Here is a 17225-nt window from a genome sequence, read left to right as displayed (position 1 = left end):
TAATGTCCTGGCTTCTTGGTCTGCCCCCTACGGCTGGACAGTGGTCATTCCCTATCCCTGGGCACAGCACACCTTTGTGGTCTAGCCTGGCCCTACACTCCCTGGAATAGATCCTTCCCCTGTCTTCTCACCTCCTAGAGAGACTCAGGTGCAGGGGCCACAGCAGGTTCCTCGGGGTCCCCAGCACATGGCACAAGGTCCAGCACCGCCCGAGTGACAGTGACTGTGAGTGGTGGGAAAGAGAGGTCGGGCTCTGGAGGCCTTTGTAACTTTTGAGAGTTTGGGGGATATCAAGTCCCCATGGATGTCCTGGCTCCAATGGGGTATCTGAAGGAATGAGGGGGGCGTAGTATGAAGACCCCAGAAGGAAAAGCATTCCCAGCATCCAGAACTTTCTTGGGCTCAGGGTGGTAAGAGAGCTTCAGCCCCACTGTCACTCCCTTCAATCACCAGGTCCACTTTTTCTGTGGGCAGGGGTGAGGCGGGTGGGTATGGGGGTTGGTGGGGTTCAGCGCAGGCTCAGGTCTTCAGCCCTGCCCTGCTAACACCGGCCCTCCAAGGAAAACGTCAGAGAGGGGCAGTGAAGGGTGTCCAAGGTCCAAGACCTCTGTACTGCCTGGGCATCCCCAGTGCCTACCTGCCAAAAGGGCAGGAACCAAATGCCAGAGCCCTTATGGGAGAGACACTGGGCATGGAGCCCTCCCTCCTGCCCCCAGGCTATCTTGTCGGGAGGCATCAGCTCCTGGGCTTCTAGCACCAAGGATCTTGCTGGGGGTGTGCCACCCACAGGGCTCCAGGCTTGGGCCAGAGGCCCTGTGGCCCGGGATCCAGCCCCGGATCCTCCCCATGCACCAGCAAGGCCCTGTCCTGCTCCACAGGCCCCCTCACCCCCTGGCCCGCCTCTGCCAGAGATTTGGAAGGAAGGGTGGGCACAGTAGCTGGTCTCCAAGATGGCACCAGTGACCCTGCCTTCTTGGTTTCACACCCTTGTGTGTTCTCCTCCTGTGCCAAATCAGAGCGGGGCTGTATGGTGACAGAGTATGGTGGAGGCAGAGGCGTGTGAATTCTGAGGTTCGGGGCCAAAAACCATTTTGGTTCCTACACTGGCCCTTGAATCCCTTGCTCTGGGGGAAGCCAGGCACCATACTGTGAGGACACTCAAGCAGCCCCATTGGGAGACCCATGTGGAGAGGAACAGGTTCCTTGCCAACAGCTGAGCCCAACTTGCCAGCCCTGTGAGTAAACCACCTGGGAAGTAGATCCTCCAGTCCCAGCCAGGACTTCAGATGATCGCAGCCTCCTGAGGGACCCTGAGGCGCCTGCTCAAACTGCTCCCGAATTCCTAACCCACAGAAACCATGACACGTAAACAATCATCTTAATCCATTGAGTTTGGGGCAACTTGTTACCCTGCATCAGGTAACTAATACAGCCCCTCTCGCTCTGGGGATGTGTCCTCTCTCAGCCGCTGGGTGTGGACGGGGAGGTTGTTCTGCCTTCCTCCCAGCCCCTGGCAGTGTTCCTCGACCATGGAATGGAGCCACATCTCATCATGTGGCCCTGGAACAGCACAAAATCAGACGCCCTCAGCAAACATATTTTTCTCCATTTTAATTAACACTTTACAAAGTATAAAATATACTGTCTTTTTGGGGGAACATTAGGTACTTTTTTCTCTCTGTCATACAGTACATAAATTTCGAGGGTTTCGTGTTTCATCAAGAAAGAAAGAAAGCGTGAGGGCCCCCCGCATGGTGTTGGGCTGCCCCCTTTTCCCCTCTCCAGACCTGGGGACAGATGTGCCACTGCTACTGCTGGTGACCTGGGGCAGGCCAGGTGAGGGCCAGACTCCCAAAGACGAGGCCCTGGGCAGGGCATAGCCCCCCAGGATCCCAGTGAAGCCCTAACATCCACTCACCCCATCTCAGGATAACGGAAATGATTTTGGCATAGAGCAGGAGGGGTCTTGGGATTTTGTGTGTTACTCGCCTACCCCAGTTTTGGAGCCAGTCCTGCTCAGTTCTTTCTGGACCATTTCCTGAATAGGTAAACTGAGGCAGGGGACAGGGACATTCACTGGGCTTGGCCTGTGACTTGGGACTTAAATTTGGCCTGTTTTGCATCCCCCCTTCCCACCCCTTCTCCAACTTTCCTGGACCCTCTTCAGGGACGAGCCCCAGTAGGCGAGGGGCCACCAGCACCCAAAACCTCTCCCTGTGAACAGTATCCTCAGGACTGGATGCTTCTGAAGAGCCGGCTCAGCAGGTCTAGCCCCTTTGGGCTGCATGGACTGCCAGGCCTCACACTGCACAGCAGAGCCCCTGCTGGGGACACCTCTGTCCCCTCCACAGAGCAGATTTACACAGTCTAGTAGGCTGGGGCAGTCCTGCATGCAAGGCCTGCCACACCACCATCAACTCCACATGTGGCCCCCTGGTAAGAGTGCTACCGAGGCCTCAAAATACTCGATGAGCCAGTCCCCCAGCTAGGATTTGGGCTCTGCACACGTGTGCTCACACACACACTAATGTGGATGACACGGCACATGCTCACACTTACCTGTGTGTGTGAACACATGTGGGCCGTGCACAGAACACTGTCCTGACCCCAGGGCAGGGGCCACCTTGCACTCCTGACTCTCACAGCCTCCCACCTCCTTGAAGCAAGAGCCACAAACTCCCTCACCACCAGGCTGCCCACAGATGCCAGGGGCTGGGCCGCAGGCTCCTACCTCCACTCCAGCCACTCCTGGTGCCGCCTGCCTCGAGGCCAGAGGCTGCCTCAGCCACCAGCTCCTGCCTTTACCTTCCCAAGAGAGCAGGAGTCATAGGAGGGGTGGACATCAAAACTGAAGGTATGGAAAGGGGATGAGAAACAGTTAAGCTTGTCCTTTTGCTGCCTCTAATTTGAAAATGAAAGAAAGAAAAGAGCTGGATGAGCTCTGAGAGGTAGGAAAAGGTCTCTCCTACAGCAGGGCTCCATTCCCCTCAGGACAGCCCTGCCACTCTTCCCAAGCCTGCCCTCTGCTGGGCCGACCACCATACACCACCCTGGTTTCTCCCCTCCCAGGAGGCTTCTGTGAATGGAGGGCTGCTGCCCCTCCCTCAGCACAGTATCTAGGAACCTGAAAGGCCAAAGCTCATGTCTTTCCACTGCTGGGAGACTCCATCATCCGCCCCCAGGTTCCACTCACGAAGCCACACCAACTTCATTTCTCTGTGGATGTGACAACAGTGACTGGCTGCTCCCTGCCCTGGCATACAGTGTGCACAGATACATTGGGGGTGTTTCTTCCTACCCCTGCCCAGTGTCCACTCAGAGAGTGGAATCAAAAATTCCTCAGTCACGGGGCTGGAGTGCTCTGCTCTCATATGGGAGCTCCTCAAGCTCCCCTCTCTTAGCTGGGGCCGGCAAGGGCCCTACTTGTCTCCACATCCAGATCCAGAGGCTCAGAGAGGTGGCCCAGGGTAGCTGTGAGACTCCTAAAGGTCTTCCTGGGAAATACTCACAGGAGGGGCTGGTGGTGGGTGGGCAGGTTCATCTTTGATGATCAGGCAAATGGTGCCTTGGCGTGGGGTGGGGGCCTGGCCCTTCCTATCTCCCCAGAGCCTTCCCTCCTGACCTCCATGGCCTCCTCTGTCCCCTCAGAGGGGACAAACCCTACTACACCATGCATCTTCTTCTGGACACCACACTGGTTCCCGAGGCCATGCTGCCTTGTGGGGGAAGCGACAGTGGGCAGCTCTGGGTCACCTGGCTCCCTTCCTTCCCTCCAGGGGCCTGGGGCCTGGGGTTGGTGGGAGGGGGAGAATGCTGGTGCTTGGGGGGCTCTGAACCCCCTGAATCTTCGGGAGTAGAGTCCTGCACACCTCTCCATCTTGGATGAGTGCCCTGGGCCAAGGGCAGTGCATGGGCAGCACCTCTTGGGGGCTTTGGAGACCCCTGGGGAGGAAGGAGGTGCAGAGCTGGCACTGCCCATCTCTCTCGTGGGTCATGACTAGGGGCTGAGGAGAAAGGGGCTTTTTGGAATCAGAGGCGCCAATGCTGAGTGTTGAGCCAAAGTAGAGTTTTCTACTTGGTGGGGGAGGGAAAAGGGGTGGTCAGGGCTCCCCCTGCCCCTCACTCTCCTCTCCTGGAGCCCTCACCACTCTGGATGGGGCAGGGCGGGGCGAGGGTGGTGTAGAGGGTTTGAGCTTTTCTCACCAGGGAAAGGCACGGAGGCAAAGACACACATGGGAGCCCAGGTGGTGGCTCTGAGTGTCCGCTCACCCTACCTTTTGGCAGCCTGACCCAGGAGCCCCATTTCCCTCCTGTGCCACCTGCCTCCCCAGTCAGTGCCCGGAGATCCTCAGCCCCTGCGGGGCATCTTCCTCAGGCTGACTGTCTGGTGGGTCTGGGCCACGTCAGCCCCACTGAGCTTCACACCATCCCTCCAAGTGGAGCCTGGGGTCTGAAGACCCCCACACCCAGCAAACCTGGAGACGACAGGGAGCAGCTGGCTCCTGGTAAAACCACTCACTCTTCTCCCCAAATTGCTGTGGAGACCAAACCACTGACTCTGCTCCTCACGGGCACCTACAGACACTGAGAGGATGCGCCCAGCCTCTTCATACAGCAGGAGGACAGGGAATGTGAACATAACGCCCCCGGGTCACCTGCCAGGGCTGAAGAGCCAAGCCCTCAACCCAACCCCTCCCTGGACACATCAAGGGCACAGGTCCAGTCCCCTGGAGGAGACCTGGAAAAGAACCTGAGGTTTCTAAGTTTGCAGGTGAAAAAAAAAATCAAGTAAGCCATCAGCATGAAGACAGCCACGCGAGGAGGGGAGCAGACCCTGGATGGCAAGCCGGAGGGTGACCATCCCGCTGGCCCAGGACTTTGGGCTGACAGCACTCGGAAGGGGTGTGTTCTGTTCAAAAGCAAGAAATTCTGGCCACTCCTCCCTCTGGACCACTGCCCCCAGATAAAAGGGTGCTCAGGGCCCTTGGCCAAGGAAAAGGGGTGCAAGAAGGGGCTGAATCCACCTTTCCAGGGAAACTGGGGAAGGAGGGGATAGGGACCCTCGACCCCTGCCCTGGGGCTCAGCTCCTGGGCTGCTGGTTTTGTCTGTCTCTCAAGTCAGGGTGGAGGCAGCCAGCCGGCTTCTCTCATCATTGTATTGCCTATATACTTGAATTAAAAATATACGGTGGCTCAAAACGTGCCTGTGTGCACGGCAGACACAGACGGGTGGAGGAGCCCACACACACGCACACACACAGTGGGGTCTGTGTCCACATACTGCGCACACACGCATGTGCGTGCTCACACAGTATATATTAACATATATATTGCTCAAGTATATATGCTATTTACAGTATATATCTATATTCAACATAAAACACAGGTATTTATATGTGTGTACAAGAAATACGTCCTAGAGGGTCTGGGGAGGACGCGTTTCCGGGGTCACGCGGCCGACACACTTGCTCAGCAGGGAGGAATGGTGGAGAAGTGACAGATTTGGGGAACTGACAGAAAGGAATCTGGAGAGGTGCGTCACAGAAAGTCAAGGACTTTCAGGAACAGAAAGGGGACTCAGGGCTTCAAGGGCTGCCCTGCCCACTGGGCCACCCCAGTTTTGGAACCAGCAAACAATTGACATGTTTTGGTGGTTTTGGAGTTTTGTGCAAAATGAATTAACTTTAAAAAACAAAAAACTGGGTTCCTAATCAGTGCTCGGGCCCTGAGTATCTGCACGGACCCAGACACACAGCTCCTCCGTCTGGTGGGCTTCCAGGGCTCGGAGGGTCCCACACAGCTCAGAGAGGGGGGAGTGGCGATCACACAAGCCCTTCACCAGACCGAGAGAACGTCCCTTCTCCTCTGGGCTTCTCGGGCAAGCACAGTCAGCTGCTGCCTGAGAAAGGGCGCCAGGGAGGGCACGAGCCTCAGCAGGCCCCCAGGTCCTGCTTGTTCAGAAAGCAGCCCCCGCTGGGGAGGAGGCCCAGGGGCTCACCCCATTCTCCCTGGTCAGCCTCCACCCCCTGGCCGTCTACCTCCCCATGGCCCTTGGGTCTCCTCTGATGCTCAGATAGAATCACAGCTGCCTGGGCACCCGCCAGTGGGGCTGGCTGGGCAGCCCTGTGGAGGGTGCCCTGGGGACCCCCGTCTGGTAGCAGACATCTGCTCCCAGCTTCCTGCTCCTAAGAGACGGCCAAGACCCCCACAACAGCTCCTGATTCTCGCACTTGTCCCTGGAGCCACAGGGCACCAGCCAGGTGACGCTGAGCCTCTGGGGCCGCCTCACAGAACTCAGTAGGCCCCGACCCCTGAAAACGCTGCCCACTGCAGCCTGGGCACAAGTACATTAAATAAGAAACTAAAACAAGGTATGGTTTTCTCTATTAAGGCTCAGATAAGCTGCCTCCCAGGTCAAGTACTCATGAATGCCAGTCCCCAGACTGAGGGGCAGGCAGGCAGGTGAGTTGGGGGCAGAGGCCTTCCATGTCCCCTAAAAGTGGGGGAGGGGAGGAGGTGTGACAATGGGGGAGCCCTGTGCTGGTCAACTGCTGGGGAGGTGGGGGTGACCTAAGAAACCCCAGGCCCAGGACGCTGGGGATGCCCCCACTTGGGGGAAACTGAGGCTCTGCCTGCCGGAGTAGGGTCCAGGGAAACCAGAGGGGACAGGACTGCCCCAGGCTGGTGGGTCTCCTGGGACCCGCCTCCCCCTCCAGGAGTGAGCGCTTGTGGTGGGGACGGTCTGGACAGGGCCCCCTGGCAGTCTTGCTGGGAGTCAGGGCGCAGGCCCTGTGATTGGCAGGTGAGGTTCTGGGTGGCTCGGGTCCTCCCCAGCTCAGGACCCACCCAGGCTCCATCAGAGCCTCACCAGCACATGACCCAAGAGCCACCCACTGGCCTCCACTCTGTGGGAACCAGCCCCGAGCTGATGGAACCAGAGACCAGCGACCAGTGTCCAGCCCCTGCCCTCACGGGGGCCTTCCCAGGCTCCATGAACTCAGCCCTGCTCAGCAAGCCCCACAAGATGACAAGAGAACCAGTACCCCTGTGTCTTGTAGGAGGTGCCAGCTTCCTTCAGCATCTGCCCCCAGCTGTGGGCGAGGTGGGATGAGAAGGGGGGTCAGTTCATGAGCTCCCTGGGTCTCAGACATCATTTTCTGGGGTGGGGGTGGGAGGAGGAGACAGGGGGTTCTCTGGAGGGTCTGGGGGCTCCGGGAAGGCAGGAGGGCACCGGGAGGCCTTGGCGTGGGCCCCAGGCCTGGCGGGGTCAGCAATCCAGGGCATCTCCCAGAGGCTCCTTCTTTGGGAGCCCCGGGGTCAGTTTTCCAGTCTGTTGAGAAATACTGCAAGAATCATCTTCGGGGTGGGGGCCAGGCCAAGGCCTGGGGGGCAGAAGGGGAGGGCAGAAGAGGTCCTTCTAATGCTTCTCTGCTTGGCTGACTTTCAGGGCGCTGATGACACCGTTGATGTTTTCTTCCGGGACCTGCAAGGGGCAGGAGGTGGCGGACACCCGTCAGCCCCTGGAGGCAGCTTCCCAGCCCTGGGGACATGCTGGATACTCACCAGGGCATGGTCAAACTTGAACGTGCTGATGTAGTAGGCGGGGATGTCTGCGGCAGCCAAGGGCTCGGAGATCTGGGCCACGATGCCACACTCATCTGGGGACAGAGGCAGGGACCATGCTCAGACTCCTCGAGGCCCCGCCACCCAGGGTGCCCGCCACTGCACCCTTGGCCAGTGCACGCCCAGCCCTCCTTGGTTCCCAGCCTTTCCCCTCCTTCTGCTGGCAGTGCCTCCCTGCACCCACAATCTTCCCACAGAATTCCCACCCCTCCCCTCCACCCAGGAGCCTTCTCTGATCCCCTTGCCAGCTCTCTGTCCGCAGGCTCCACAGAACCCAGTTCTGTTCAACTCGGATCACCCTCTGCCTGTTTCTGTGCCTCGCAGACACGATCCACCTTCCCTGCCATCTTTCAAATTCTCTAAGACGGCGCTGGAGGCCGCGTGGGCAACGGGAAAACACGGGTTCAGGCCCTCTTTTCTGTTACCCTCTGACCCTTTTCTCGCCAGATGACTGTGGCCAAGACACTTCCTCTGAGCCTCGGTTTCCTCACTGGAGTCCCCAGCAGATAACGGCCTCTGCCCGTCCTAAAGGCAGTGTCATGCATTTGGGGGGGCCTGGAACGGGGCTTCCTTCTCCATCTAGACCTCTAAAGCAGTGTGCTTTCTGGCTCCCCCAAAACTTCAGCCAATAAAGTGGCCTTGGGGTTGCCTGGGGCTGGTCCTCCCCTCACTCCCAGCTTCCTCCCTGATGTGAAGGCACCATTTAAGGCTTCCTCCTACAGGAAGACCTCCAGGATCTGAGGACCACTCTTCTCCACCAACACAATCCCGTGGGTTGTTTCCCTCAAAGCCACTGTTCTGATTTCAGCGATGATGCATTTTGCCAACACTGTCCCTGACAGTGGGCGAGTCCAGCTCTGATCACCAGCTCCCCACGGGATTCTGAGGCTGCAGCCTGGGAATCAACCTGGACTCCACTCTTCCTCCACCCCCATCATCTCTACCCCCAGCATCCCCTCCTCTCCTTCAGTCTCCGACCCTGGTCCTGCTCTTATCAGCCCACCCCTGGACCCGTGCGGTGATCTTGCTTTCTGCTCCGTCTGCCGGGGTTCCTGGCTGGACCCGCGGCCCCTTTGGTGGCTGTGCAGGCCTTGTGCCTGCACTTCCGGTGACCGTCTGTGCTGCTATGTGGTGGAGACTGGTTGTGTCCTAAGATGCTTTAGCTAGACACAACTATTCCTATAAAAGGGGTGGGTCGGAGATGAGGGTCTAGAATGGTGACTTGCACACTGCGGGGTTGTGACCCATTAGTGACACGAATTTAGAAGGCTGGTGACTAGCCTTTAAAAATGGAAAGGAAATGCCATATGGCACAGCACAGGGCTAGAGTGAGTAGTTTTGTGAAACTGGAGTTTGAGTTGTCTTCGTATGTGTGTGGTGAGTGGTGACGTAAAACGTATTTCCTCCAAACCACGGTCAACAACACATGGAATCCACTGGTTTAGAATCTTTCAGATTCTCAACAAGTTCTTTCTCTTGCAGTGCTATTTATAGCGATCAGCATGGCTCTAAAACCCTCACTGTCCGGGCAGGCAGAGCCAGCTGTTGCCTGCTAGGCTGACAGTGGTGCTTCTTACACACGTTTCCCCTTGTCGCACGCCCGTGAGGCCACTCAGACATAGCAGCCCTACAGCAACGTGCCATGTTTGCCAACGGAGAGACGATTCGGCTTTCCTCTACTCACCCACCTGTATTTCCCCTTCATCTTGACTGTCTTGTTTTGTAATACAGTCATCCCCCCATATTTGCGGTGCACTTTCCGAAGTTTTAGTTACCCACGGTCAATCGAGATCCAAAAATATTAAGTGGAGAATTCCAGCAATAAACAATTCATAAGTTTTAAATTGTGCACCATTCTGAGTAGCGTGATGAGTAACTCTTGCTCCGGCCCGCTCCAGCCCGTGGATCCCTTTGTCCAGCGGATCCACACTGTACACGCTCCCCGCCCGTTAGTCACTTGGCAGCTGTCTCGGTTATCAGATCCACTGTCGCGGTATCGCGGTGCTGGTGTGCAAGTCGCCCTTATTTTACTCAATAATGGCCCCAAAGTGCAAGAGTAGTGATGCTGGCAATTCAGATATGCCAGAGAAGCCGTAAAGCGTGTCCTTTAAGTGAAAAGGTGAAAGTTCTCGACTTAATAAGGAAAGAAAAACATTATATACTGAGATTGGCAAGATCTACAGTAACTTCTATTACAGTATATTGCTATAATTGTTCTTTGTATTATTAGTGGATGTTGTGCATCTCTTACTGTGCCTAATTTATAAATTAAACTTTATCACAGGTATGTATGTGTAGGAAAACACACGGATGTATAGGGTTCGGTACTATCTGCGATTTCAGCATCCACTGGGGGTCTTGGAACGTATCCCTGAGGACAAGTGGGGACTAGTGTGTTGTTATACTGTGTGTATCTTGGTAAAAGCCCGGGATAAATAGATAAGCAGATATGCAAGTCTTTCTGCCTCTTGCCTGAGTCTCCTCCCAGCGACCCCTGGCTGCTCCCCTCGCCTGCCCAAGCTCTGCTGGTCCCCTCCACCTTCAGGAAGAAAAGGTGCGGGACCCCCTGGTCTGGCCTCAGGCCCCGCCCTCTGCCTGTGATGACCTTGACCTGGCCAGGTTCCTCGCTCACCATTTCTACCTTTGGACTCTGCACCCTGGGCCCAGCTGCCTGATGCCACCTGGTGCTATGGAGAGGCGCCACCATGTCACACCTCCCTCTGCTGGTACTGCCCTCTCCTCCCCATCAGCCAGGTGATGACATGTGACATCTGGTCCTGACATGTGACAGTGACAGTAACTGCTGCTTGCTGAGCACTCATTCTAACTGACACCTCACCAAGTGCTCAGACCTACCCTGAGGCAGCGTCTCATTGTCCTTATTTTACAGATTAGGAAACTGAGGCCCAGAGGTTAAGCAAGCTGCCCGAGGGCACACTGGTGTCCTTCAGCCTCCCTCACTGGCGAGCTCCTCCAGCCTAAGAGTCTCCACATCCCCCCAGCCTGCACAGGGCAGTGAATGTGGGCGGGCGAGATGCTACGCCCATGGAGAAGGAGGCTCTGAGACAGGCTGGGCCCCAGGGTCAGACCAGGAGCCTTCAGTGTACATTTCCTAGCACTCCAGAGGGAAGCCCACTGTCCTGCCCCCAGGAGGGCTCTGGCTTTGGGACATGAGCAGAGTTGGGGGCATGGTCTGGCCCTGCTAGTTACTGTCCATCTGCGAGCTTGTCCAGAGAAAGGCACAGCAGGCGGCAGAACCTGGCTCCCTGGCCGACCCCTAACCCCAGGTCAAAATGCCCTGCCATCTCCATGTCCTGGCCCAGGGGCAGAGCCCCCAGAGCTGACCTGCCGGCCCCTGGAGCAGTCTGGGCTTCATCCGGAACATTCCGCGCTCTGTCTATGGGACACAGGGTTCACTGACCCCACTAGGGCTTGTTGAGGATGCTCCCCGGAAACAACCACCCTGTGATTTCCCAGGAGCCTCTTCTGGGTTTGAGCTCTTGGGTCTAACAAGTCCACCCTAAAGAAATCATTTCTAATCAGACAAAGCTCCATCCCCAGCGGCTCGCTGCAGTCACTCACAATGGGGCCCGCAGCCCACACCCGGCGCTAGAGACTGGGGCCACGTGGCCCCTCGAACTGCAGGGCCGAGACCTGGGGCCCTGGGGAAAATGCTTCTGGGAGAAAACTGTCTACCGAAGACACTGTCTGGACAGTCGTGGAACCCAGGGCAGGGCTGAGTCTCAGCGCATCATTGTGCACGTTCTCCTGTGCCATCAGGCCCTTGTGCTCACGGAGGAGAGCACACTTCTTCCCGCGGCAGAAAAGGCGAGGTTTCGGGTGAGGCGCTGGGATGTGGGAGTGTCACTGTGAGAGGTTCAGCCATCACACTGCTTCACGAGAAGGAGGCTCATTCGAGTCTCCACATTCAGAACAACCAGTCATGACAGTGAGCAGTGGGACTGAGGAATGTTTTCCTCTTCAATTTTTATCGTGCCCCCGATGCTCTAATAATCAGCCAGTACTAATCATCTAGTGCAGGGAAAATACGAGTGCTTTGCTTGAAGCTGCTCCTCCCTCCTCCGGAGGCCTGTGCCTCCTGTCACTCGCTGATCAAGGGACCGCGGGCAGTGGGGACCTCCGTCTCCTCATCTGTACCACGGGGTACAGGCGCACAGGCTGCGTGACCCGGGAGGATGGGGTGAGTGCATGTGCCGGCCCCTGCCCCCAGTGTTGAACCCCATGGGGCTCACCAAATCCCAGGGGCTGCCCTCCAATCCGCACCATCTTCCAGAGCTCTCCAGATGCACTCGTGAACAACAGATTACTAGGAAACCTGAAAAGGGAGCAAGAGAAAAATCCCAGAGGCCAATTGTGGTCCCTGGGCCAGCCCTCCCTGGAACCTTCCCTGCCCTTGGGGCACGGACGCAGGGCCAGAGCTGGGGGTGGCTGGCCAGCTAGACTCCACTGGCTACAGGGCAAGCCCCAGCTCAGGGGCCCAAGGACCCCTTTGGAGCCCTCGGCCACTCTCTCTGCACCCTCCTCATTGGGGGGTCGGGGGACATGAAGGCAAGGCTGGGCCTGGGCTTTGGAACAATGTCCCCTTTGCTAAGGCTGTTCAAGAGGCCCCTGCCCAACTGCAGAGAGAGGGCGGAGAGACACACAGCACTCAGATGACCTGGGGCCTGCGTCTCTCTCAGCTGCCTGTCATCTGAGGCGAGGCCAGATCACCCCCGACGAAGGGCTGTGGTGAGCTCTGATTAGGGACAACGTGGGGGACGTGTGCACCAGGGAGCCAGCCCACCCTGGGTCCAGGCTCCACCCCAGCCCGGCTCACCTCTGCTGGGTCTGCACGTCCATCACCAGGGAGATGTAGCCCTCAATGAGGGAGAAGGAGAAGAAGCGGATGTGCTCGCAGTCGTCGCCGGCAGCCATGGGGTCCTTCACTCTGGGCGCGGGGAGCTGGTGAGGCCCCCGCTGTACCCTGACCCCCACCCGGCCCCCCTGCTCTGCCCATTGGCCTCAGCATGAGGTGTCTGGCAGAGCACCAGCCCGGGAAAGCCAGGGCCAAGTCCTGGCTCTGATCCTGCCTTGCTGGGTGAGCCTGAGCCAGTGTCCCCTGCCCGAGTTGCCTCATCTATGAGATGTGGATGATTCCACGGCATTCACAGAGGTGAGCACCGCACTTCACAGTGCTGGAGACCCAGCCGGCCCTCAGTGCAGGCCACACTTGCCCCTTCCTGGGCAGGGTTTCTCTGTCCCTGTGTTGGCCCACGTCTCAGGGCAAAGTCTGTGGTCACTGCCTGCTTGGTGGCTCCTGGCCCCACCCCATTTGGTATTGGCCTAAACTTAAAATCTCCTCTGAAGAAAAATGCAAACCCTGTCAACCACCGAATGAAAAAACCCCGAGTTCCCGACTCTTCACCTGACTGGGCTTGCTCTCAGAGCTCAGGGGACAGCAGGTGTTTATGACAGCTACATGTGCATCGGGGGCTTCACCAACTTTTGGGGGTCCCCATCCCTGCAGAAAAGGATGTCTCCCCTCTCAGAATGGGGCTTTGGGGTAAAGCCATGTCTTCCCCCCTTAGACTAGCTCCCGGGGCAGGTCTGCGTCTCCCCCTCGACTAGCTCCCGGGGCAGGTCTGCGTCTCCCCCCAGACTAGTTCCCGGGGCAGGTCTGCGTCTCCCCCCAGACTAGCTCCCGGGGCAGGTCTGCGTCTCCCCTCTCAGACTAGCTCCCGGGGCAGGTCTGCGTCTCCCCTCTCAGACTAGCTCCCGGGGCAGGTCTGCGTCTCCCCTCTCAGACTAGCTCCCGGGGCAGGTCTGCGTCTCCCTCCTCAGACTAGCTCCCGGGGCAGGTCTGCGTCTCCCTCCTCAGACTAGCTCCCGGGGCAGGTCTGCGTCTCGCTCCTCAGACTAGCTCCCGGGGCAGGTCTGTGTCTCCCCTCTCAGACTAGCTCCCGGGGCAGGTCTGTGTCTCCCCCCTCAGACTGGGGCTCCTAGGCAGAGCCATGTGTCCCTTCGGCCCACCCTGCAGCCCCTCACACCCAAGGGGGCCCTACCCGTTGGAGTAGAACATGACATCCATGAGGAGTGTGGCAACGGTGGGCAGCGTGTCGGGGTCCAGGCTGGTGACACAGAACCTGTTGCTCGGGCTGGACAGCGGGTGGATGACGGGCCTCTGGACTGTGAGAACACAGAGACAGGGGTGCTGAGGCAGGAGCAGAGTCGCAGTGTGGGGCAGGAAGCAGTCCAGGAAGCGGGGCAGGTCAGCTGGCAGCTGCTCCAAGGAGGTCCCGCTGCAGGCCCTGCGAGCCCTGGCTCCTGTCACTCCTCCAGCCTCCACTACCACCTATAGCTCTCCTGACTCTCCAGACTCTCCAGACTCATCCCCAGGTCCCTGGGCCTTTGCACATGCTGAGCTGTCTACATGGAATGCCCTTCCCAACCTTCACCACTTGGCTTAGCACCTACTTGTGCTCCAAGCTTCAGCTCGAGTCACTGCCTCTGGGTGGCCTGCCCTGATTCCCTGGGCGGAGTCAGAAGTGGCCTCTGGCCATCACTGGCTGTTTCCACGTCCACCGCCCTTGCTAGACCTTGGGAGCAGGGTCTGACCAGGACTGCGGTACCATGTTATGCCTGGCACTCAATTAACGCTCTGAGAATGGGGCTGCCCAGGGGCTGGACCTGGAACCATCTTGAGGTCCCCCCTGCACAGACCCCCTGCCCCCAACTCACCCATCTTGGGCTTCACAAAGCCATTGGTGATGCCGAGGTTCTCGGCTGCCACCGTCTCGCCATTGACGACCCGCAGGATGGTGAACTCTGACGACAAGGTGTGGGTGACGAAGGGCAGGTCACGCTCACGCACCTGGGGACAGGGAGTCAAGGCCACGAGTGTTCCGTGATCGCTGAGTGGAGTGGGCCTGGGGGTACTGACCCCTGCACTCTGAGATCCTGCCCCCGGAACCAGCCTGTCCTGTGCTTGTCCCCACTGTCCTATGGGGGACGCAGCCTGGGACCGGGGCGTGCGCCTCCCCAGAAGCGCAGGGATGACGCAGACGGAAGAAGACGCTGCACCGAGGGCCAGGGGTGCAGGTCCACGCCCCACTCTACCTTCTTGAGTGCTGTGCCCAGACACGTCCTTGCCCCTCCCCAGGCCAACGCTCTCGAAGGGGGCCCCGCCCCATGGGAGAAGAGAATGAATGACATGGTGGCCAGGCTGCTGGCCCCGGGGCCAGATATACTTGCCACTCCAGGAGAGGGGGAAGAGTGGGCAGCCAGGCATCTGGCTGGGAGGGCACCCCACGCACACAGGCCCCCACTGCCTGGCCTCCAGGTCAGACCAAGCATGGCCCATGCAAAAGGCAGGTGGCGGGTGGGGCTGGGCAGAGACCTGGAGCCCAGCCTGGGCCATGCTGACACTCAACTGATGACCCCGAGGTACCCTTGACCTCTCTCTGAGCTGATCACAGCACAGGGGCCACAGAACTTTGCAGAGCACGTCGGAGGGGGTGTCCACGTCGCCCAGGGCCCTGGTGCGCGGGCGGCAGCTCACCAGGATGAAGTCGGTCTGGTAGGTGGAGAGCATGAACACGGAGATGTTCTGGTCGGCCAGTGGGGCGATGACCGACTTGGCGATCTTGGTCACGCCGATGGGCTGGGAGCTGGAGAAGCTGCCGCCGCCTGACACCACATTGAGGGCCAGCCAGGTGGCGTCCGCCACACTCAGGTGCTCCGAGGACGGCAGCTCTGCAGGGGCACACGGAAGGCAGGTCTGTGACTGAGGAGCCCCAGGTCCCCAGGGCAGGGCAGGCCGCGGAGGTGGGGACCGAGGCTCAGGGCCGGCTGTGTGACCTCAGCCAGCCCCGCCCCCTGGGCCTCAGTGCCCTCGTCTGTCAGAGGAGGACAGGATCAGCCTCAAAGGTCCTGTGCCGGGAGGACTGAGCAGGGACGGCCCTCACAGGACTTCACACATGCCAGGTGGCTCAGCAGGGCGGGTCCCACGGGGACAAGTGTTTATCTGTGTTGGGCCTCAGCCGTGAAATGATGGGTTCTCAGCAGTCAGTAACGATTCTCTTATTTCCAGTTCTCACTATCCTTCTGGGTGTCGGGTGCTGCCATCACCACCTCATACCAGTGGAACAGGCCCCGTGGTTTTCAAACTGGGTTCCCAGGAGCCTCTCAGGGGGCTGGGAGTGGAAAGGAGGCCAGGAGAAGACAGGGTGGGGAGCCCTGGGATTTCTCTCCCTGCTTCAACCAGACCTGCACTTTGGGCCTCTCTGGGAGAACACAGGGCTCCAGGAGGGCCGTGGACGCCACCTTTGGCTGGGTAGTGACTGTCACCCAAGTCCCTTCTGAGAGCCCAGAGGTCCTGGAGGTTGGCACTGTCAGGGGCGGGATGGGGGAGGTTCAGAGTGGCAGCAATCGCCGAGTTTCCTTGACTAGCTCACGAAGACCCGGAATCCAAATACTCAGATCATCCTTTCTGCCCCATGCTGCAGAGAGGGCACCCAGGGGAGCCTGCGCATGGGACATGGGTACACACGTGTGCACACGTCTCCATGGACACACAGCCACAGAGCCGAGCACAGGCTGCACACAGGTCTCCCCGTGCACCAGAGGTGCCTACTCAACCCCACCCCGTGCTGGGCCTGTCATTCCCACTGCACACGTGACACCAGAGCTCGGTGAGGGCCGAGGATCTGCCCAAGATCACTAGGGAATAACAGAGCCAGGGCTCAAACCCTGTCTGACTTACAAACAAACCCTCATGCTCTGTCCTGGGCACCAAACTGGAAGAAGGGCCAGGTCTCCAACAAAGGCGGGGGCTAAGAAGAGGGGCCCAGATGCTGGTGAGTTAAGGGGGCTGCGATGATGACGATGATGATGATGATGATGATGACGATGATGATGATGATGCCCAAGGGAAGGCTGCACTGGACTCAAGGAAGATGGCTCCTGAGGCCCCACCCAGGCTCCTACCCGCCCAGCTCGGGTCGCCATGGCAACCACAGCCTGGTGAGCCCATTGGTCCTGCTGGCTGAGAAGGGCTAGTCCTCGGCCAGGCTGGCTAGAGAGGCAGGCGGCTTCCCAGAAAGGGGAAAGGTTTGGGAGGGAGAGGAGGAGGAAAGCTTTAAAAGGCCTTGAGTCTCAGGCTTCAGCGTCTCTCTCTCCACCTATGACCCGGGGTGTCAGAGAGGAGATTTCTCAGCCTCAGGACCAGCAGAGGAAACAGGCTCCCCAGAACCGGCAGTCCCAGGTCAGCTCTGGAATTCTAAGGGCCTGGATCTGGCCGTGGAGGGGACGTCCTGGGGGCAGTGTTGTGACCCCCTGTCCTGCCGTCCTAAGCAGACACAGCCCAGGAGCCACCAAGAGCCATGGTGCCCTGATGGTCCAGCCTTGTCGGATGGTCAACTTCTACGCTTCCTGTGGTCCTGTGTGCCAGGCGTGAGTCACGAATCCCGGAAGCACCATTTTAATATATTTAATGATGAAATTTTAAAAATGCCCCTTTTCATTAGGGCAGGACCCCTAAAGCCTTCTTGGGAAAATTCCAGAAGGGTTGTCTATGTCGCCGCATGCGAACATAATAGGACCAC

The 17225-nt window shown here is 58.6% G+C and overlaps 1 protein-coding gene across 1 annotated transcript in view; it reads right to left on the bottom strand.

Annotated features, from left to right (window-relative positions):
- Window positions 1-1596: 1596 nt before the first annotated feature.
- Window positions 1597-17225, bottom strand: part of CASTOR2 (cytosolic arginine sensor for mTORC1 subunit 2) — a 63839-nt gene continuing 48210 nt past the window's right edge. The window contains exons 3-9 of the mRNA XM_004439512.3: window positions 15182-15375; window positions 14362-14494; window positions 13686-13809; window positions 12461-12571; window positions 11877-11959; window positions 7564-7658; window positions 1597-7483 (exon numbers count right to left, since the gene is read on the bottom strand). Coding sequence (XP_004439569.1) covers window positions 7418-7483; window positions 7564-7658; window positions 11877-11959; window positions 12461-12571; window positions 13686-13809; window positions 14362-14494; window positions 15182-15375 — 806 coding nt within the window. The 3' untranslated portion in view covers window positions 1597-7417. The remainder of the gene's footprint in view (window positions 7484-7563; window positions 7659-11876; window positions 11960-12460; window positions 12572-13685; window positions 13810-14361; window positions 14495-15181; window positions 15376-17225) is intronic.

The sequence above is a fragment of the Ceratotherium simum genome, chromosome 26 (assembly GCF_057802395.1).
Source record: "Ceratotherium simum simum isolate JZ-2026a chromosome 26, ASM5780239v1, whole genome shotgun sequence".
Taxonomy (NCBI): Eukaryota; Metazoa; Chordata; class Mammalia; order Perissodactyla; family Rhinocerotidae; genus Ceratotherium; species Ceratotherium simum.
Note: the sequence above shows the minus strand (reverse complement) of the source record. Positions and strands in the feature narration are given on the sequence as shown.